The 21,035-nt window shown below is 55.6% G+C and overlaps 1 protein-coding gene and 1 long non-coding RNA gene across 7 annotated transcripts in view; one reads left to right on the forward strand and one right to left on the reverse strand.

Annotated features, from left to right (window-relative positions):
- Window positions 1-19,931, forward strand: part of dlc1 (DLC1 Rho GTPase activating protein) — a 35,979-nt gene extending 16,048 nt beyond the window's left edge. For 4 of the 5 annotated variants that reach the window (XM_023830711.2, XM_023830712.2, XM_023830714.2 and 1 more), the window contains 13 exons: window positions 12,749-12,820; window positions 13,111-13,192; window positions 13,527-13,590; window positions 14,096-15,306; window positions 15,469-15,648; window positions 16,090-16,249; window positions 16,435-16,633; window positions 16,828-17,041; window positions 17,354-17,468; window positions 17,883-18,086; window positions 18,347-18,564; window positions 18,719-18,892; window positions 18,992-19,931. In XM_023830711.2, the coding sequence (XP_023686479.2) occupies window positions 12,749-12,820; window positions 13,111-13,192; window positions 13,527-13,590; window positions 14,096-15,306; window positions 15,469-15,648; window positions 16,090-16,249; window positions 16,435-16,633; window positions 16,828-17,041; window positions 17,354-17,468; window positions 17,883-18,086; window positions 18,347-18,564; window positions 18,719-18,892; window positions 18,992-19,091 (2,993 nt within the window). In that variant the 3' untranslated portion in view covers window positions 19,092-19,931. Of the gene's footprint in view, window positions 1-9,136; window positions 9,459-12,748; window positions 12,821-13,110; window positions 13,193-13,526; window positions 13,591-14,095; window positions 15,307-15,468; window positions 15,649-16,089; window positions 16,250-16,434; window positions 16,634-16,827; window positions 17,042-17,353; window positions 17,469-17,882; window positions 18,087-18,346; window positions 18,565-18,718; window positions 18,893-18,991 lie in introns of those variants that run through there. The other variant, XM_023830713.2, reaches the window with a different exon arrangement.
- On the reverse strand, window positions 6,949-8,710 carry LOC140582695 (uncharacterized). 2 transcript variants are annotated; one of them, XR_011985513.1, is made up of 4 exons: window positions 8,585-8,710; window positions 8,199-8,251; window positions 7,593-7,800; window positions 6,949-7,328 (listed from the first exon to the last, which is right to left on the reverse strand). It is a non-coding gene; the product is annotated as an uncharacterized lncRNA (long non-coding RNA). The 2 variants fall into 2 exon arrangements; XR_011985512.1 differs by having other exon boundaries at window positions 6,949-7,333.
- Window positions 19,932-21,035: the final 1,104 nt, after the last annotated feature.

Here is a 21,035-nt window from a genome sequence, read left to right on the forward strand (position 1 = left end):
GTACCCTCAGGCCCCCAGCCTGTGCTTAGCTGCAGTGCCTTTAAGACAGACATGTAGACTGACCCCCTCCCCACCCATGCAACAGGGGGGGGTTTAAGGCTGAGACACAGATAATTTCACAGGGGTCGTTACGCGGTTGGAGTGCGCGGCTCGGACACGGTCCCCTCACACAGGAAACAAACAAATTAGATGCTGGGTCTGCATTTGGACAGGAAGTGGGCGGGCAGGGCTGACCGACAGGCTGAGCCTAGTGGAATGTGGGGGGGTGGGGGTCCTCAGACCAAAGCTTAGCAGCAGGAGGGGGAGAGCCGCTGTTATCCTGGGACCTCAGAAGCGTCTGCTATGCATCTGGGTGCCGCCCGGAGACGGTGGAGCTGGCAGCGACTTCCTGCGGCCCCCCACCCACCAACATGTGGAGTGAGTCCCCCAGCTTCCCGACACTCCAGCATCCAGACACTCGTTGCATTAGAGTCGAGCCCAGAGCAGCCGAAAGCGAGACACCCTGCACTGTCAGAGGGCTTGCGGGAAAAACACGCAATCGAGGAGGGGGGTCACACCTTTTCCCCTCAACACCTTTTCCCCTTAATTCTGAAATGTATAAAACATACTCAGACAAGGATACGCTCACCAGATATGTGTTTACTGTCAAGGTATTTTACCACTGTCGACCTGTGGGTGGTGCTCTGCTGCCCATAATTTATGGATCATGGGTTTCATTCACATAATCATCATCAAGTCACCCACGGAACTGCACCGGCCCTTTAAGAGTGACACATGCTACTGAGCAAGTTTCAGCAAAGGTGGCCCACACCCCCCTGGAGAGGGACAGTCTCTCTCTGCCCACTAACCAGGTGCCTGTAAAGCTTATGCTCAACAGTGTGTAATATTTTAAATACAATTGCAGACAGATCTGATGGCCATTTCTCTGCCTGTTGTTCATTCATAAAATCTTTAGAGTGTTTAAAGTAGCACCAGGGCTGAGGCACACTAGGTGCTTTGACATCAGGAGAACTTTTTTCTGGAACCATAACCTTTTTCCGGAACCAGGACTTTTGTCATGTTCATATCGCAGGAACTCGCCCCAATGTTCTTCAGCGGCAGTTCCAGAACCCTTTTTTAGTACCTACTCACTCCAGACAAGGCACTTTTTGTTCAAACATGAACTACTGGCGCTTGCTGTGATAGGGTAGGCGCTTGCTGTGATAGGGTAGGCGCTTGCTGTGATAGGGTAGGCGCTTGCTGTGATAGCTTGCTGATTGGTTAACCACAGGCACCAGCGCTAACTTGGAAGTTACATGGAAGTACAGAAAATGAGATGTAGTGGAGCAAAAATTGAGCAGATGGAATTATTTCTGTACCCCTAATACATTTAATACTTTTGTCCAATATTGTCGGTGTCTGTGGTGAAACTTGCCAGCGCTTGCTAGCGGGACAATGGTACATAGTTTTTTATCCTGTGCAAAATGAAAGATTTACTACTGGCCAGATTTAATAAGAATCATGAACGTCATGGGTGATATAAGTAAGATATGAAATAAAAGGCTGTGTCTCGTTTTCATTGCAACTGACCTCCCCAATAACTAACAAATAACTAACAAAATGGCTTATTTATCCTCCATTGTTTTGGGGTAGTGGTGTAGTTTCGTATGAAACTACTTTTTGTGTCTCCCATGCTTGTTTAGCATCAAGGTCCCAGTTTCTGTTCTGCGGTTTGAAAGCATCACACAGAAGTAGCAAGGAACTACAGAAGTCCCCGGTTGAGGCCAGGAACTTGTAACCAGGGACCAGGTTCTAGAACTTTGGTGTGAAAACTCCTACTGATCCCTGAGAGTCCCGGGCCAGGAGACACTGAACCCCTGAAGTCGTGGGCAGGGAGACTCTGAACCCCGAAAGTACCAGGTCGGGAGACACTGAACCCCGAGGGTACCAGGCCGGGAGACACAGAACCCCGGGGGTACCAGGCCGGGAGACACAGAACCCCGGGGGTACCAGGCCGGGAGACACTGAACCCAGAGGGTACCAGGCCGGGAGACACAGAACCCCGGGGGTACCAGGCCGGGAGACACAGAACCCCGGGGGTACCAGGCCGGGAGATACTGAACCCCGAGGGTACCAGGCCGGGAGACACAGAACCCCAGGGGTACCAAGCCGGGAAACACAGAACCCCGGGGTACCAGGCCGGGAGACACTGAACCCAGAGGGTACCAGGCCGGGAGACACAGAACCCCGGGGGTACCAGGCCGGGAGACACTGAACCCCAGGAGTCGTGGGCAGGGAGACACTGAACCCCGAGGGTACCAGGCCGGGAGACACTGAACCCCGAGGGTACCAGGCCGGGAGACACTGAACCCCGGGGGTACCAGGCCGGGAGACACTGAACCCCATATGGCCTTAGGAATTAGGCTGGCATCTCCTCAAAGACGCATGTGTTCCCTGTGTGCACAGGGTCGCTCTCCCCATCTGTCACATTCTGTAAATCGCTTTCCTTCCTTTTCTTTCCTTTTGGTCACGTTTCAGCTGCTCAGCGATTGCGTTGGCAAACACATCTCTATGGCAACACCACAGGCCCTTCGCTGTGGTCTCCCCGCCACCCCAGGGGTCCTTTGGGCAGCTGGAAATCGGGGGGCCTCCTTCAGGGTCGGCTTACTGCGGTTCATATAAATGATCCGCACAGATCACACGTGCAGATTTGCCAGAACACGTATGCAGAACAAGCAGGCGTCTGCTGCAACCCTACCAAGCACGCATTTCTGCCTCTACCTCAGGGCGTCCCTTGGGCGGTGCACAAAGCAGGCGCCCAGGAGTCCTTGGACTGGGGTCCAGTGCTTTAACCTCTATGCCCCCTGCTGCTCAAGAGGGGGATACAGCGGAAAAGCATGGAGCCCATCTAAATTTGGAGGATGGAGGAGGTTTTATAGTATTTTTAAACCACTGAAGCTATAAAAGATACAGATTGCAGCAGTGTGTGGTCTGCAAAAAAAATAATACAAATGAACGTGAACAGTTTATCGCTAAACAGAGACCGTGACCAGGCATGAGCGGATCGAGCAATTAACTGCTGATTGGATCAGTTAAGCTGGGGGCACTGGGAAGAAAAGCAGCACTCAGACAGTTTGCTGGGAGGGAGCCCCCCCCCCCACTCAGGGAAGTTGAGGGGTGATGAAAAGGTGATTCTCAGATATGCTGCTGACCCCCGTCCTGGTTGCTCTGCCATCGCTCTCTCAGGATGCAGGCTGCAAAAACAAAGGGAGCCACTGCAACTTCTGATGTTTGATCACTCTGGGCTGTCATGGGTTCGATGCCCGGTGAGGACCCCCCCCCGCATGTCAGGAGTGTGAGGAGGCCACGGGGCAGCACAGCCTCACAATGGCTGCTTTGTCCTGCCGCTTGGCATGCTGTCACTGGGTCACAGCCATGAGGTGCAGAGCCACAGGCAGGGGGCGCCGTGAGTCCCGTGCTCACAATGCCTCAAACCCAGTCTTTGTCTGCTGGTGCCGGCGACACGTGGTTCTGGTACCATTGCACAACGACACGGTTTGTTCACCGACGGGATAAACAAGAGGGGCATGCGGGCCGGACACAAAGGTCCAACTGTGCATCTGACACAAGGACCACATACAGTGTGCCCCCAGCACCAGCTTGGACCCACTGCCCAAAACCAGCCCAGACTGATACCAGCCCAGACCCCCCGTCCAGCACCAGACTGGACCTCCTGCTCGGCACCAGCCTGGACCCTCTGCCCAAAACCAGCCCAGACTCCATGCTTGGCATCTGCCTGAACTGGCATCACCCTGGACCCCCAGCTCATGACCAGGCTGACCCCCATACCCAAAACCAGCCTGGACCAGCAGCAGCCTGGACCTGAGCCTCACTCGAACCTTTCCCTCCACAAACTAGGCCCCCCCTAGAGACACTCCCCGGCCCCCTAATGCCCCCACCTGCTGTGGGGTGAAGCACACTCCTCCCAAGTCTGGCCTGGGTTTCCTGCTCTTATTCCGAAGATCCCCGGATGTTTATCGCAAGGCCGCCCCTGTTTGCACTCAAGACAGTAGTTACAGGGTCTCCCAGCTGCCATGTTCCAGCATCCCCCCCCCCATGACCCCCCCCCCCCCCCCCCCACCGCTGGAGTGGGCCACGTCTCCAGGAAATCTTCCTGTCGCCATGGATACTAGTGAGACGCAGGAAGAGGTGTGAGAAGGTACAGACCAGTGGTAATCATTCCTGCTGCCATGTCCGTGGAGCGCTGTGCGTCGTTGAACAGCCACTTATAGGAGAGAGGCTGTGTGGTGTCAGCGCCCCCTGACCCCCCCATTTGAGGGGATGGAGGCCAGGAGCTCTGCAAATCTGACCATAGGAGGCACTGGTATGCAGGCAGGTGCCCCCTTGCCCCCGACTGTCGTGTCAGGAAGTGTCAGTACTGACAGATCTCAGGCGTTCGCGCCGCACTTTGATGTGCAGCTTGAGTCTCGTCGAGAGATTTTGTGCCCGACCAAGAGCAGCCGCGTCTCTCCCCCTGCGAGGGCCACCTCCCAGTCATTCTCTCTCTGTCTCACTATTCCTGTTTTCCTGCTTCCCCCCCCCCCCAAAAAAAATGTGCTAAAGGCCCTGGATTCTGTGCTCTAGGAGGGTTTTGCACCCATGAATCCCTCCACGTCTTTATTGAGCCCGTGCCAGAGACAGGGGTCATGCCTATTTCTTATTACCCGTCTCTCATATGCATGGGTGTGATTTGTGGGTGCGTTATGTAACCCCTAACTCTAATCCCGCAGATATAACCTGACCCTAACATTCCGGCTCCATCCAGCTCAAAAAGTTTCCAGTATTCATAAGCGTTATAATTATAACTCATAAACACGGGCGTGTCTGAAAGCTCACACTTCTGAGGCTGTTGTCACATGATTCCAGCTGCCAGCGTGTAAATTCTGATGCAAAGACTTTAGACGCTGTTGGTTTGAAGACCCATGAATTTCTCTTGATTCCTGGAGAAAATAAGCAATTCTTCACCTCAAACCAGGTTCCTTATCTCCGAGAACACTCCTCCTCCGGCTTTTCCAGGCAAAGCCAGATCCCTGGAAAGCAGTGCTTTGGACGTGAGCTCTGAGGCTGCACAGAGAGCCATGCCTGGCTGCCAGCTCTGGAACCTTCCTAGGGGTGCCTGCCTCAGTCGGCGTGGCCCCCTTGCCATAGCATGCTTAAACATAAACAAATTCCTTTCCTGTCCAGCTATTTGTCCCAGGAAGCTGCAAAGCGTATGAAGGCCCCCTGTTCCTCCTTTGATGAGACAAGTGGGGAATTTGCTGCCTTTCGCTGTGTGTTTGCTGTACTCTGAGAGAAGGTGTGGAGTGCGTGAGATTCACCACGTCGCCCTCGGAACCCTCCACAAACAGCCCCGCCTCCTGTGCTCCCCATCACCTGATCTCAGATCAGGGGGCGACTCCCATTTCGAGAGCTTTCCACCAAAGTTCCCTGCGCTCACACGTCATCTGTGGTTTTGAGCCACGCTGTAATCAAAGCCTGCAGGCCATTCATCTTTAGAGCAAAACCATTCTATGCCTATTTATAGCCAGTCAAATAGCAAGTGGTTTCTACCCATAATGCACTGCAAAGTAGGAATTAAATTTTGGAAAAGGCATGGCTGACTCGTCCACTGTAGATGGGGTCAGAGGGTGTATTAGGTTGGGGTTTAAGGTGCCAATCCATGCTGCCCTGGCATTTCGGTTGAGGAGCGTGTTCTCAGTGACACCCGCACTGACCGGGCAACCAGAGGGGTCATAACCCCCTCTGTGTGAAGCCAGGGCAGAAAGCCTTTCAATCTCAGCCCCCCTGCCTACTTGTGTGCAAAACATCACCTCTGACACGTCCCTGAACGTCCCATGCAGAGCCGTTAGACACGGACGGCATGTTTGCATTGCTGCCGTGAGCCCATCTCCTGTGCAGATGCGGTGATGCTTGGACGACTGGCTGCCGTTTGCCCTGCTCGCACCCTGCCCCCGTTGAGATGTAACGGGCCATGTACGCATGCAGCATGAAGGTTTCACACACGAGCATTTGGCTGAAAACACCTGGAATATGATGCAGTATGAATGGCCAATGAAAGACCCTGATAACCTCACTGTGGGGCTGACCGCAGCACACTGACTGCCCCCAGGCCACACCAGTATGCCTATGCTGATTCCCCACCCCTTTCCTAAGGCCATGGCTGCGGGTCCCATTGGCATCCCCAGGTCAAGGCCTGCTACAGGACCCAGATTCCTCCTCCTCAGTGTGCTGGGGGTCAGTGAGCTACGGCTTGTCACCTGATCAGTGGCGCCTACGTAGTGCTATTTTCACCACTATTGAGAGTGAGGAGAGCAGGTTATCTCCATGCTGGGGAGTGGAACCCAGGGCCTTGTGCACATCAGAGATGAGATTCTGCAGCATTTCCTGTAGTAGCATCTCCCAGATTCTCCCAGCTGCAGCAGAGATACAATCTGGCATGGCATACTGATTGGCTTGACGCAGGTGGGAAAAAGGCTGGAATGTTCTAAGGAACAGGCCCACAGGCTGTCAGAATGCTTGTGGACCCTCCAATTGCTGATCAAAACTCTTATGGACATGCCCACCAGCTGAAAACGGTCAAAGCAGTAAAGTGCCTGCTCAAGGAGATTGCGGAGCCCTTAGTGGCACTTAATGGATTAAAAATCCCTTCTGCGGTGCCGGGTCGTGGCTCTCTGACCCCCCAGGTCTGCGCAGACTGCAGCAGGCTCAGGACTGTGTCTGCTGCACAGCTGACCTTATGCTGTATTCCAACTCGAAAGTCAGAAATTCCAAATTCATAGTTGGAAACTTCAACTGGAGTGTCCCCTGAAGTCGGAATTCACAGAAAATTAGAGGCGCCCCTACATCCCTGACCTCAGAATTAAAGATGGCTGCGCCCTTCATCAACGGAAGTGAAAGCCGTAGTTATATACTGGTTACTAGCACTTAAGTTTTATTTGTCTCATTGTATCAGTCGTGCACACAGTACTGTCCCACTTCTATCTGCAGACATGCTGCTACAATGTTTGTAAGCACAAAATTCTGCATAAGGCTAGAATAAGCCCTGTTTCAGAAAGCAGGATTTCTTGCTTAGCCGGATAATTTGTTAGATTTAAGGAACTCTGGGTTTAATGTAAGTAAAAGAAGATAAAAGTCATTTTAACTGAGGTACCTTAAATCCGACAAGTTGGCCAGTTAAGCAGGTAATCTTGCTTTTTGATACGGGTCCCTGGTATTGCTAAATGGCTCTCCGACTTGCTGTACTGGAATGTTATTCATCTCGTGCGTGACGTCACTCCCAGCTCTGACTTCTGACCTCCGAAGTAAAAGGAACGCAGCAATATCAGGGCCCGATGATCAGTGTATTACCCAACAATACTCAGCACAGGATGCTGCCTAAAAGTCTTAATGATTTAACTGCAGTGTCTAATCTAAATGCGGGCGCAGTGAAGGCCTGACTGCCCTGCTGGGGGGGGGGGGGGAATGGGGAATGCAGGCTTGGGGGCCCCTTATCTCGCTGGCCTTTGTTTACTTGTTTGAGAGCAGATCTAATCATGAGGTCAGCAGACTCTCACCTGGCCACGGATGGGGGAGGTCGACCCTGAAGCAGGGGCGGCGGTGATCAAACACTATGGGATGGGGGGGCCCCACGTGTGCGTCTTTCTGCCGTCGGCTCAGAGCCCCCTTCAGTGGCCTTTTTATGGGCCTCGTCTTCTTTGCTGGAGGTGGCGATTGCGGTTCTTTGTCCCTGCCGGTCGGGGGTGGTGGGCTGCACTGATTGCCCTGATAATGGGGGGGAGCTGTCGTAAACACTGCCCTAATGGCTCCATGCATGAGGGGGACACGATCACAGCACCTGGGGATTCACGCCAAAAATCTGAACAAAGTGCATTATGGGAGCACATTGTGGAGCACAAGCCTGGCAGAGTGACACTGCACACCCCCCCCCCCCCTCACAACCCAGCACATGCATATCTGTATAAGGAGCTTGGCTGATGGACACAGAGCCATGGGCCGCATACTGTGACCGCAAGCCAAGGGCCCCTTTGGCTGCAGACTGCGGGTCTGTTTTGAGGAAATGAAATGCCCGGGTCCACCTGTAGGGGGCACTCCTCCTTCCCACTGCTGTCCTCTTACCCCATACAGCTCTCGTCTTCCGCATCACCGGCCCACCCACGTACCTTGCTCAAGGTGATGGCGACCCACAGCTGTCCACTGCGATACCAAATCGCATCTGCAGTGAGAGAGCAGAGGATGAGGGGGGGTGGAGACCTACCAGACATAAGACCCGCCACTGCACTCAGGCATTTATGAAACAAACAGTGAGTGTGATCCAGTGCGCCCATGCCACAAATCACGACGGCAGAACAGTAAAATCTTCAACAAACAAAGCGGTGCGCAAATTAGAAGAAAAGTTTTGCCTGCACTGGAAATATGTTAATAAGCATGTGTCTCCGTCCTGCCCTGATAGTTCTTGTTCTGTTTTTTTTTCCTGAAGTGGGTGTTTGATGTCGACTGAAACGGTTACACCCCCTCCGGGCCTCCATAAGGCCGTCAGGTAACTTACCCCCCGTCGTGCGTGTGCTACGTGTAGCAAGGGGGCAAGGAGGCGCGCATTCGGGAGAGCGTGTCCTCCCTAGCTCCTCCAATTAATGGATCCTAATGGTATGCTAACATAATCCTGCTAGCATAATCGCTGACCCCCGCCCCCCAAACTGACACAGGCACCAGCGCGGCCGATCAGCTCGGCACTTTCGTTTTTAAACAATTAGTGTGTTATCGCGAATTAACATACATAAACCCACGTTTAAGACAACGATCAGCGCGCTGCACGGCATTTATTATCTAAATTCACTAACGCTATACATAAACTACCTTTTAGAAGGTGCTTAAAATGTAAATTTTACGAAATGAATACGTTTAAATAGAGTAATTTGAATTTAAACGGATAATCGTCAGTTTCGATGCGTTGCGCATCTATGTTTTTCTAAATTATGCGATAATGTCACAGTCATACTGCATCAAACTTGTTGCGAAGCCGAAGCATGGATTAAAATGAAGCGCCCTGTCGGGGGCAGGTTCGGTGACATAGGGGCGGGGTTATGGGCGTGGCCGAACCATGAGGGCGGGCTCCGTGCCGCAATCTACGCCTGAACTTTCCAGCCTAGGGTTTCATTCACATTCCGCTTGTGAGCTGCCGGGACGCAAGTACAGTGTTCTTATCGGTTTAATACGCGGCGAGAAACACGAAAGCCATGGATCTATTGCGGGGGACGGAGGGAGACTGGCTGGGCGTTATGTGACGCGGATCGCGACAACCGCCCCTGGAAGCCGAATGCATGGAGGACTGGGCTTTAACCCAGGATTGAGCCTGAGCGGACCGCGGTGTCTGCCGCAGGAGAAGAAGCTTCGTGTGTCAAACCCAGATATGATCTTAACCCGTAAGTCCTGCGTGTGTGATACCATTCAGATGTGTGGTTTGGGTTTAGGCCACTTTCAGGCTTGCATGCCGCGAAGTTTCCCATTTCGACTTCTTCGTCGCATTTGACAGCACTTATGTCATCCTAATTATGCATGTGAGGCACACCGCCCCGGGTCGCCAGATATGTGGGGCGACAGTCGCTGGCTGGTGCTGCGCGAGCCCCCGACCCCCTCGCTGGGACCCCCACTCGGCTTCGATGGGCGCTTTCTGGATCCCGCCTGGTTATCCAGGACCCGCTAATCGGACAGAGTCCGGTGTGTAGACGGATAGGGTTCTGTGGCTCGTGTCGCTTTATTCCCGTATTCTTATCGGGCGGGATCGCTGAGGTCAGGTTATTAAATGATCGGGTGCTGCTTCTCCCAAATGCTGCGCGGCTTTTGGTGCCCAGGCATGGCTGTTGAGCTCAGCGCTGCACACCTGAGCTGCCTTTGATCTCCCGCTGGGGGAAGGGGGGCTCCGCCTTTGAGGATGTCTGAAACAATGCGGCTTTATAACATAAAGGGATTGAGGAAGGGAGTTGCGGGCCAAATGGCTGCAGATGACCTCAGTGGTCTGTAGAGGGGTGCGACTGTAAGACCAGTGTACCCCTATGCAGTTACTGGTTTGTTTGAGTGGGTGGTGATGCTGTCCCAGAACAGAGGGTGTAAGCAGCTGTGTGTCTGTGCTCAAGCCTGTTGTCAATACTATGGTGTTTTGTACATGGAGTAGGATTATGCTGCTGTAATCTGATCCTGGATCAGTGCCTGGGAGTGTAACCCGAACCGCTATGCAGATGGAAGCACTCTGCCTGATTTCCAGGGTACCAGTCTGCCCAGCGAGCCCATCTGGCTGGGGGAGGCGGGGGATCTGGGATCTCTCACATGTGGAGCGTCTGATCGCCAGCCGCTAGCAGATGGAGTCACATGATCCACCGAGAGTCACATGACGCACCTCGCCGGGTGGCGGGAGGCGCTCCCTCCAGGTACGACATGTGGTGAGGCGGCTGAAGTACAGAGTAGATCCAGAGAGAGAGCAGCGGCCGGCCCATTACGAGAGAGAGGCTGATTCACCTATGAACTGCTGCCCGGTTAACCTGGCAGAGAGAGGCTGGTTATCCTGGGAGCGAGTGCCCGGTTAACCTGGCAGAGAGAAGCAGCTTATCCTGGGAGCGAGTGCCCGGTTAACCTGGCAGAGAGAGGCTGGTTATCCTGGGAGCGAGTGCCCGGTTAACCTGGCAGAGAGAAGCTGGTTATCCTGGGAGCGAGTGCCCGGTTAACCTGGCAGAGAGAAGCAGGTTATCCTGGGAGCGAGTGCCCGGTTAACCTGGCAGAGAGAGGCTGGTTATCCTGGGAGCGAATGCCCGGTTAACCTGGCAGAGAGAAGCTGGTTATCCTGGGAGCGAGTGCCCGGTTAACCTGGCAGAGAGAAGCAGGTTATCCTGGGAGCGAGTGCCCGGTTAACCTGGCAGAGAGAGGCTGGTTATCCTGGGAGCGAGTGCCCGGTTAACCTGGCAGAGAGAAGCTGGTTATCCTGGGAACGAGTGCCCGGTTAACCTGGCAGAGAGAGGCTGGTTATCCTGGGAGCGAGTGCCCGGTTAACCCGGCAGAGAGAGGCTGGTTATCCTAGGAGCCAGTGCCCAGTTTCCCCGCCCTATGATGTATTTCCAGAGCAGCTGAGATGTGAGGTGAGCATAATCAGCAGTGCACAGTGCACAGTGCTCCTCACGGGCTCTGCTCAGGCCCCTGTCCAGCTGCTGTGAGAACTTCCTGCGGCAGGAAGAGGAAGGGGCAGACGGGACCGGACCGGGGGCAGGATGTGGGTAATTTTAGACACTGCTGTGAGCTCAAAGCCCAGCCTTGGGGGGGCTGAGCTCTGGCCCGATTCGGCAGCAGCCCACCTGGGTTCTCCTAATTCACATGCATTGTCAGGATGTAATTAGGCCTGCAGTCACTCTCGCTCTTTCTCTCCTTTTCTTTCTGCCTTTCTCCTCTCTCTCTCCTCCTATCTCCAAGGGAGCCTGTATCTCCATGTGAATGGGGCACTTTCCCTGAGTTCATTAACATGTGGGGCATCACTGATGATTCGTAAATGAACATGAAGAGAGCATAGGTGTGTGTGTGTCTCGGGGTGTCTTTTTGTGTCTGTGTGTGTGGGTTATGTATATATTGTACTGTGGGGACCAAATGTCCCCATAATGTGATTAGAAACTTCTGTTCTGACTTTGTAGGGACTTTTTTTCAGTTCCCGCAAAGGGGAAATGCCAATAGTCTTGTATTTGGTTTGGTTAAGGTCATCATCGCTGGGATTAGGGTTATGCCCACAGAAATGAATGGGTGCGTGCATGCGTGAGTGTGAGCACTTGTCAGTCTGTCTGTGTGTCTTTCATTATCAGGTGTCTCCTTCTGGCCTGGGTGCGTCTGGGTGGGTGGGTGGGGGGGGGGACACTACAATACTGTGTACTTCCTGCTCAAGCCACTGTGGAGGGTGGGGGTCAGGCCACAGTGCAGCCCCACGGTGAAGGGCAGACAAGCCCATCCGCACCGGCCGAGCCAGAGTGTCTGCACACTCGTACGTGCGGGACGGATCCCAACATCCTGGAACCAGGGAGGCAGAGTGAGCGACACACCACCCTGATAATCAGCAGGGCGCTGAACGCACACAATGAGGGGCAGGGCTCTTAATCTGTATTCCATGCTACGCACCCTGTGTGTGTATGTCTGTGTGTCCTGTATACGTGTGTGTGTGTGTGTGTGTGTGTGTGTGTGTGTGTGTGCGCACGTACCCTGTGTACATGTGCCACTGGTGCAGAGACAGCTGGCTGTGTGACCATACGGTGACTGACTGCAGCTGGGGGGGGGGGGACCCTGGATGCTTGTAGCAGAAGCAGTAAAACCCCCAGCTGTGCATGTTTACCCCATGGCTTTCACACCGACCATAACAGGAAGCCCTCATCTGCTTTGAGTTGGGGGGCTTTTGGTCCCTTTTATTATATCCCCATTCGGACTGACGTCTTCCTCTTCTGGAAGCTGTGATACGCACTGTTACTGTGCACGGTATCCCTGGCCGTTTAGACCTGGCTGGAGATCTTCCGGCCCGGCCCACTGGGGAGTTACAGGCCAGGGTGGGGGTGCCATCGGGTCCTCTGCCTGGTCCAGATGCAGTTCGGCTGCCCGGTGGCCCCCGCGAGGTGTTCTGCTCGCTCTTGAGAGGACGGCTCTCACTTCTGACACTTCCTGACTTCCTGCTTCCTGTTCCTGTTCCTCCCCGCAGAGGCCGAGGCCAAGGAGGCGTGTGCCTGGCTGAGGGCAGCAGGCTTCCCACAGTATGCCCAGGTCTACGAAGGTGAGAGGCACACACACTCACAGGCTTACAGACAGGGAGCGCGAGTGAATCTAGTCTCCCCACCCTGACCAGCTGTAATTACAGTAGGGTTCCTGCGCAGTTCCACTTGGTTCCAGAGAAGTCGTGCATGTTTGCCGGCTTCAGATTTTCTTCCTCCGCCATTTCATCACAGACAGGGTGCAGCGCCCCCTTCAGGGGTGTTCTGCATTCCTTCAGGGGATCAGGACTGTCAGATGCCTCTGTATGTATGCCTTCTCATGGCTCACATAAGCCCCCTCCACCCCCCACAGATGGCCAGTTCCCCATCAACACCTCCTCCGTCACCTGTGATCACGACTTCCTGGACCGGGACGCCATCGAAGCCCTGTGCAGGTGAGGTCCTCATAGCGCCGGGGGGATGGGGGGAGTCACAGCTGGCTGAAGGTGCAGATTGACCCGGGTGACAGTCAGCATCTGGGGTGCATTAGTGCTGGGATGAGATGACTGGGGGAGGGGGGATGAGACATCTTTTGACTTCTTTCGTTTGTTTTTTTTTTGTGTGCCGGCTGTCTCTCTCTTAATGCCCCCCCCCCGATCTCCGGATTCCCAGCCGGTGGGGGGGGGGGGGGGTCACCCCCCGCTGTCAGGGTGGCTCCCTGTCCAGAGCCAAGGCCCCGATGCCACTTTAACTGCCCCTCTGTGTCTCTGTCTGTTTGTCGGACCGCAGGCGCCTCAACACCCTGAACAAGTGCACCGTGTTGAGGCTTGAGATCCCCTCTCAGAGGAAGCAAGTAAGTGATCCTCTCCATCTGCCCCATCCGCCCCTCCTGCTGTCCCACCTCTCCTGTCCTCTCCACCCACTCGGGTTTCACTTAATGTCGCTGCGCTGCGATTAGCGTCATGCCGGGCTGACCTGCGACTTCCCTGTGTCTGGAGTGCCTGCGAGCGGCATCTCTCTGCCCCCGCTGCTTACGCAGGTTTGTGTCACCATGGTGACCGGTGGCTTTGGGGCCCAAGGGCCTCTGGGGCTTTCGAAACAGCAGGTACCAACAGGTGATAGCCTTGAGCTGCAAACCTGAACCAAGGGAGAGGGAAAATCAGACCCATCTGTAGGGGTTAAGAGGGGGCAAGAGTCCCCACATCCTAGGCAACCATATTACTTTACTGAACCAAAGCTGAAGATGCAATCACAGAACCTGCTGGCCATGAAGAACAAGCCATCAGTCACCCCTGAACTCCTGCTATCTCTCCCCACATTTCTTACGCCCCCCCCCCCCTTTCCCTCTGCCCCCCCAGAGCGAGGATTCCGACGATGATGAGCCATGTGCCATCAGTGGTCGCTGGACATTCCAGAGAGCCAGCAAGCGCTGGTCTCGGTTGGAGGAGCCGGACGTGTTTGAGCCCAGTGGGGAAAGGTCCCGGGGCAGCGCCGAGAGCCTGCTGACAGACCCAGGCTGGCCCCCCCGCGGTGGGCCACACTCCCCCATCCCCGCTAGCAGCGGCACCACCCGTGCTGGCTCGCTGGCCAGCGTCTGTTCCTCAGGGACCTCTGCGGCCACAGAGGACTCTCCTTCAGAGGGCCCCCCCTCGCCCTCACCCTCGCCCCCCTCCCCAGGCGACTTCCTCTTTGACGCCCCATCCAGGAGCATGACCAAAAGCGCGCGCTCCAAAGCGCGTAGCCTGCTGCGGCGCATGGAAAACCTGGGGCTGCGGGGACCGGCATCCCGGCGCCGCAAGAAGCCGTCCACAGGGGCCGGCGGGCTGGAGATTAGCGCGCCGGTGCTGCGGCAAGGCCCGGACGAGGACTGGCTGAGACGGCTGCACTGCGTGGACGTGTCCGTGCTGCGGGAACGCGCCGCCTCGGGCTCGGAGCCTAGTGGGGGCAGCAGTGCCGTCAGCACGCCCAGCCCTGTTAGCCGCAGCCGCAGCCACAGCGCCGCCAAGCGCGCTGGCGTGTACCTGGAGGGGTTCGACTTGTTCAGCTTCCTGGAGCCTCAGGCTGGGGGTGTAGCTGAGCACAACCAACGCAATTGCATAGAAATGGCATGCGAGGACGAGGAGGATGAGGAAGACGCTATGTTCTTCTTCGTCCCCGATGGGCACAAACCTGGCACCTTCCCAAAGATGCTCTGCAATGGGCGCAGATCCAGTGGCAGTAATGTTTCGCGGGGCCCCGCCCACAGTCATGGCTCCCTGGACAGCCGGCTTAGTTTCTATGACAACGTGCCACTGGCGGAGGAGGAGTCTCTGGCTTACAAGCTGAGCAACGTCCTACGCGGTTTTGGTGAGGCGTGGGTAGGGCGGGGGGGGCGTGCCAGCGAGGAGGGCGACTCGGATTCCGCCCTGGACTCGGCGTCGCCCTGCCCCTCATCTCCACTGCAGAGCCACCTGGAGGAGGCGGAGAATGGCTCTGATCTGGACAATGCATTAAATGATCCCGACGCTGGGCTGGGCCAACAGGAGCGCCGGGACTCCGGGGTCGGCCCCTCCCTGCTCAGGACCAACAGGTAAGGGCTGCTTGCTCTGCTCACACTCAAACCCGCGGTGGGAGGGGGGTCACACTAACAGGCAGACCGCATTCACGATTGGGGTTGTCGGGGCATTTTCACCGACCGCTCCAGGTGTGATTTCGCAAGCACTCTGACCTCTACCCAACCCCCCGGCTCCAGGCCCCCCAAGCTGCGCTGGCCCAGCTTCCAGGACTCGCACCGGGCCAGCCTGCCCTCGGCCCCCCGGCAGCTCAGTACCCAGTCTGTGCTGCAGATGAACCTGCTGCAGAAGTTCTCCCTGCTGAAGCTCACGGCCCTGCTGGAGAAGCACACGCCAGCCAACAAACATGCCTTCAGCTGGTTAGTTGGTCCCGCTCATTGCCATGCTGCCATCCTGACAGGCCTTAATCACCTACTGACTGTTAGCTGCTGCACCCCCTGCTGGCCACAGGACGTTTGCGGTTGAGTGTTTTACTCTGACAGGGTTTGTGAACACATACGGCTGATCATTTCTGCCTTTCTATGATCACCCCCCAGCCAGCGACAGGCCCTTCTAAGTGTGGAGGTCTCGTCGGCATATTTAGCCCTTGTTACCCAGGTTTGGGGGGGTTGCTGGCCTTCAGCATGGTGTGTGGGTAGCACCCCCATGAGGGCTGCCACCAGAGATGAACACTGGGAGTGTTTGTTTGCAAATGGTGGCATTATGGGTCCTCCAGGAGGTGCTGTTGTCACCATCAGATGGTGATATGAGGCATCCTCTGTGGGATGTGGTGGGATTAATTGGCCGCCTGTCCCCCACAGGGCTGTGCCCAAGTTCATGAAGAGGAGCCGCACTCGGGAGCAGCGTGGCCACGGCGTGTTCGGTGTGCCACTGCAGACCAACGTGTGCCGCACGGGACAGCCCCTCCCCTTGGGTATCCAGCAGGCCATGCGCTTCCTGCGCAGCCAATGCCTGGACCAGGTGAGACCCTGCCCCCTCCTCCCCACCGACGCCCCCTCCTCCCCACCGACGCCCCCTCCTCCCCACCGACGCCCCCTCCTGGCCCCACTGCTCTTGGATCCGCTGCCACCACCCCCTGCGTCTTGGTCCTGCCCCCACTGCCCACTGGCTGGCATCTGCCTGATGCTCCCCATCGCCCCCTATAGGTGGGCCTGTTCAGGAAGTCTGGCGTGAAGTCGCGGATCCAGGCGCTGAGGGAGATGAACGAGGTGAGCCCCGACGGGGTGAACTACGAGGGCCAGTCTGCCTACGACGTGGCCGACATGCTGAAGCAGTACTTCCGGGACCTTCCGGAGCCCCTGCTCACTAGCAAGCTGTCTGAGACCTTCCTGCAGATTTACCAGTGTGAGTCTGCGTCGTTGTGGCGCCTGTGGGGGTGGGGGGGCGCGGTGCGGGGCAGGAAATGCCAGTCCCCCGACGTGGTGGCTCGCATTCAGTCATTCGCTTGTTTTTCCTTCCTTTCGCGAAAGCTTTGCATTCCTGATTGGTGTTTCACACCGCCTTGCCGCAACGCCCTAACATTACCCCGCCCCCCCCAGGCGTCCCCAGAGAGCAGCAGCTGCAGGCCGCCAGAGCCGCCACTCTACTTTTGCCCGACGAGAACCGGCAGGCGCTGGAGGCGCTGCTCTGCTTCCTCAGCGATGTGGCCGCCGCCGCCCCCCAGAACCAGATGACGTGCACCAACCTGGCCGTGTGCCTGGCGCCATCGCTCTTCCACCTCAGCGCCTCGCGGCGGGACAGCTCCTCCCCTAGGTACAGGCCCCTCCCCTAGGTACAGGCCCCTCCCCCAGCATTAGTCTGGTTCCTAACGCCCCCTTGTGGCTGTAAGTGTCCCTCGCACCACTCCTGAGCAAATTTACGTATTATGCTCCCTCAGAGTGTGGCACCATTACGCAGGTTGGTAGGGGGGTGGCTGTTGCTCGGTTACCACCGTGCTGGGTGGGGCCCGCCGGGCACAAGTGCCCAGGATCTGCTCCAGCACCAGCTCAGATTCCCTGTGTGCAGGTTCCGACTCAGTCGGTTCTGCCTGCAGTCATTGTGACAGACCACGTCTGGTTCCCACAGGGTGATGCACCGCAAACAGAACCTGGGCAAGCCGGACCAGAGGGACCTGAAGGAGAACCAGGCAGCCACGCGGGGCCTGGCCCACATGATCTCCGAGTGCCGGAGGCTCTTCCAGGTGTGTGTGGTTGCCTAGGAAATGACGGGGGACGGAACAACGTGGACACGTTTTTCCGTTAAATCCACTGTTACACGCGTGAAGCCAGCGCAGATCAGATGGAAACTCAGGGGGCTTTCTGGGTGATTTCATGACCCTGTCTGCCTGTGGGCAGCACCTTTCCTGGGATGGTTCCTGTGAATAAACCCCCAGTCAGAGCCATCGCCAGCCTCCCCTGCAGTCAGTAACCGCTCCCTCCATGAACAAAGAATCAATTCAAGCCAAATTGTTTCATTCTGACTGGTTAAGATGAATCAGCCTGTTCCGTTAATGACATCATGCGCTGTTTAAGGAAACTAAGCAGAAAGGTCTCATTTGGCTATTTTTTTTTCTAGTTTCTGAGATCAACCATATTTTATAACGCTTATGTTGCAGATCCCAGAGGAGAAAGGCTTCTGGTGGGACTCATACAAAGAGCAGGGTCTGCCCCCTGCTGGTCTGGATGACCTGGAAGAAAGCGCAGAGGGGCTGTACCTACGCGACGCCCTGGACAACCTCCTCAGAGAAGCCAAGGACAAGTTCCGTGGCTATGATAGCTGTTTCACCCCCGAACAGCAGGTGGCACTGGCTTACAAGAAGGTGTGTCCCACTATGTGCAGCGTTTCCTCTTGGCCTGGCCCCCTCCCTTTCTCACACTTCCCTACAGAGCCCTCCACCCTCCTTCTCCTAAATCCAACCACGAATGCTTTGTGTCCCAGTTCCGGAGTGTTACAGTGTTGGCGCATGAGTGTCTTGCACAATTCCGGACCAGCGTCCTGTTTATCTAGAAGCTTCCGGTTTGAACTTTTATGGAAGTGGGTCCTTCACCCCAACACTGACCACCCCACCCGGGCCCCCAGGTTCAGGACGACTTCCCCCTGCGTCTCTGGAAGGCGAGTACAGAGGTGCTGGCGACGCCCGAGGAGGTGCTGACCCGCCTCCTGCGGGAGCGCCATCTCTGGGACGAGGACCTGCTGGAGAGTCGGGTGCTGGAGGTGTTGGACTCGCGGACCGAGCTCTACCAGTATGTGCAGGATAGCATGGCGCCGCGGCCCCCCCGTGACCACGTGGTGCTCAGGTAAGCGGACATCTGGACCGGGAGGGTTCAGTGTAAACAGATAATAGTCTGGATCATACACTAAAATGACACCAGGTTGACCAGAGTTGCTGTTGCTGTGCTGGTGAAGCTGCATTTAACTGGCAGCTGGTCACATGCCCTGTGTTTGAAACAGGACGTGGGTGACGGACCTCCCCAGGGGTGCCTGCGCTCTGGCGTGCGCCTCCGTAGACCACCCAGGGGTGGCACTGCGGGGAGTGCGGGCCAATGTGCTGGTGTCTCGCTACTTCATGGAGCCCTGTGGGTCTGGCCAAACCCGGCTCACCTACCTGAGCAGGATGGACTGCAGGTGAGGGAGGCGGGGGCCCCGTGACACCTCGAGCCGCCTTTCTGGTTCTTTCTGAGAGCTGTAGTTAAAAGCTCATGTTGTTCTCTCTTTCACCTCTAGAGGGCACTTCCCTGAGTGGTACAACAAGGTGTTTGGACACCGCTGTGCCTCGAAAGTGGCGCATATCCGGGATTCCTTCACCGGGGCCCTGAACAAATAGACACAGAAGGGGCCCTGGCTGACCTGGACCTCAGCCTGCTTTCTGGTGGGTGGAGGGGGAGGGGCATAGTGGTTCTGCAGGCTCCTCCCCCACTGGGGAGGGGGGACTACAGGCTCCTCCCCTGCAGGGGCTTATGCTGCTTCTGAGAAACGAGTGCAAGAGTGGAAGCTAGGATGTCTGTATTCCCATGGTGCTGAGGGAGGAGGGGGAGAGGATGAGAGTCTGAGGAGGTGGAGAAGCAGGAGGACAGGCTGCGGGAGGAGGAGGACAGTTAGGATTGTCCGAGAGAGGGGAGAACAGTTAAGTGGAGGCTTGTGGAGACAGACCTGCAGGGACCGCAATACGTGGGTGAGACTTTTAAAGCAGGTCCCAGAGCTGCGACGGCCTGGGCCGCTGGACGAGAGCCGTGCGTGTTACTGCCGACTAAAGGGTGCTTAGGGGGCCTCTGCGGAGGCTAATGTAAAAAGAAGATAAAAGTATTTAAAGGTGAGGAAGGGCTCCTTTTATAAAGGAGGGATTTCTACAGGTTTTACTGTAAACGTGGATGTGTGCGGTGTTCCGGATTGTTCTGCGGCCTGAGTCACTTAACATGAAGTAGACCTCCCCCTGGGTGAGATGCTGCTCGCTTGAACACAACTAATCTGTGTGGTCTAACGTTTGTACTGAACCAGAATCACCACGCATGACATTAATTAATTTAAAATATATTTACATATATTTATACCTCATTTTTGTACTTTTTCCATTGCAAATGTTATTCTAGAGATGAAATTTATCTTTTTTCCATGACCAATTTTCAATATGAAATGCACTATTAAATCGAATAAACCTTAGCGTGTATGTGTCTGTCTCAGTGCTTATTCAAACATGGCTCTGGGTCCCTGGTTCTCTTCTTTAATGGGGGGCCACCACCCCCCCCCGCATTTGCAAACTGAGCCAGTCCACAGGCAGATGGTCTGCATCATGTGTAGCGCCCCCCCCCCCCCCCAACCTTATCTTCAAAGCAGGAGCCATGAGAATGTAACCCCCCCCCCGATCATTACCTGCTCCTCTCCAGCTGCTGTCCCCCCCCCATCCCCGCCAGGGAGTACTACTGTTCCCTCTTCCCCTTGGCTCACCCGTCCGCTTTGAGCACTGCGTGTTCTTTAGGTGGTTCTGCTACGTATGATAAATATGTGTATGAGGGGGTGGGGAAACAGATACCAAATAGATGATCAGGTTTTCAAATTTAACAATTCCCAGGAAGGGAAGCACACTCCAAGATTAGTGATTCTGATATTATCCTGGCTTTGAAATTAGTCTTGTTTTAATATGCAGGATCGGTTGTAAATGTTTTAATGTAAATGTTGTTTTCGCTTCCTCTGGCATGGAAGAGGTCGGCCAGCCTGGTCTCCCCTGTAATCTGTCATCTTCCTCACCTTCATCACCGTGCTGAAGGCCTATAACCGTCATCAGCAGGAGCAATAGTGAGAGAAGTTACCGCTTTGTTTGCAAAACTATCCAACATCGCCCCCTGCTGGTCAGGGGACCAATTGCTGATAAGCACCATTTGCCACCGTGTCCACACTGGTGCAGCAAAGGTCCGTGAAAGCAGCTGCGTGTGACAGTGACCAGCAGCGTGAGCATCTGTTGGTGAAAGGAGAAAAGTCAAAGCCAGGAATGGCTGCTTAACCCGGCGGCTTTGCACTGCGTGGGAGACCACATTCGCTCCCACAGGCTGGCTCTGGCTCTGAATTCACTTCCACTTTTGAGCGAAGCGCTTTGAACTGATCTCCACCAAATGTGCTTTCGGGCGGCTGGGCAATTTCGCCTCGTTCGTTAACCACTGCACGCCCACTGGATCGCTCACTGTTCTGGAGGCCTCCTCGGAAATGGTGAGGACATTACTGCGATCCCCAAAATGTTTGTCATACTTTTATGATCCCAGCTTCACCACCAGTTAGG

Source organism: Paramormyrops kingsleyae, chromosome 25, assembly GCF_048594095.1.
Source record: "Paramormyrops kingsleyae isolate MSU_618 chromosome 25, PKINGS_0.4, whole genome shotgun sequence".
NCBI classification, from domain to species: Eukaryota; Metazoa; Chordata; class Actinopteri; order Osteoglossiformes; family Mormyridae; genus Paramormyrops; species Paramormyrops kingsleyae.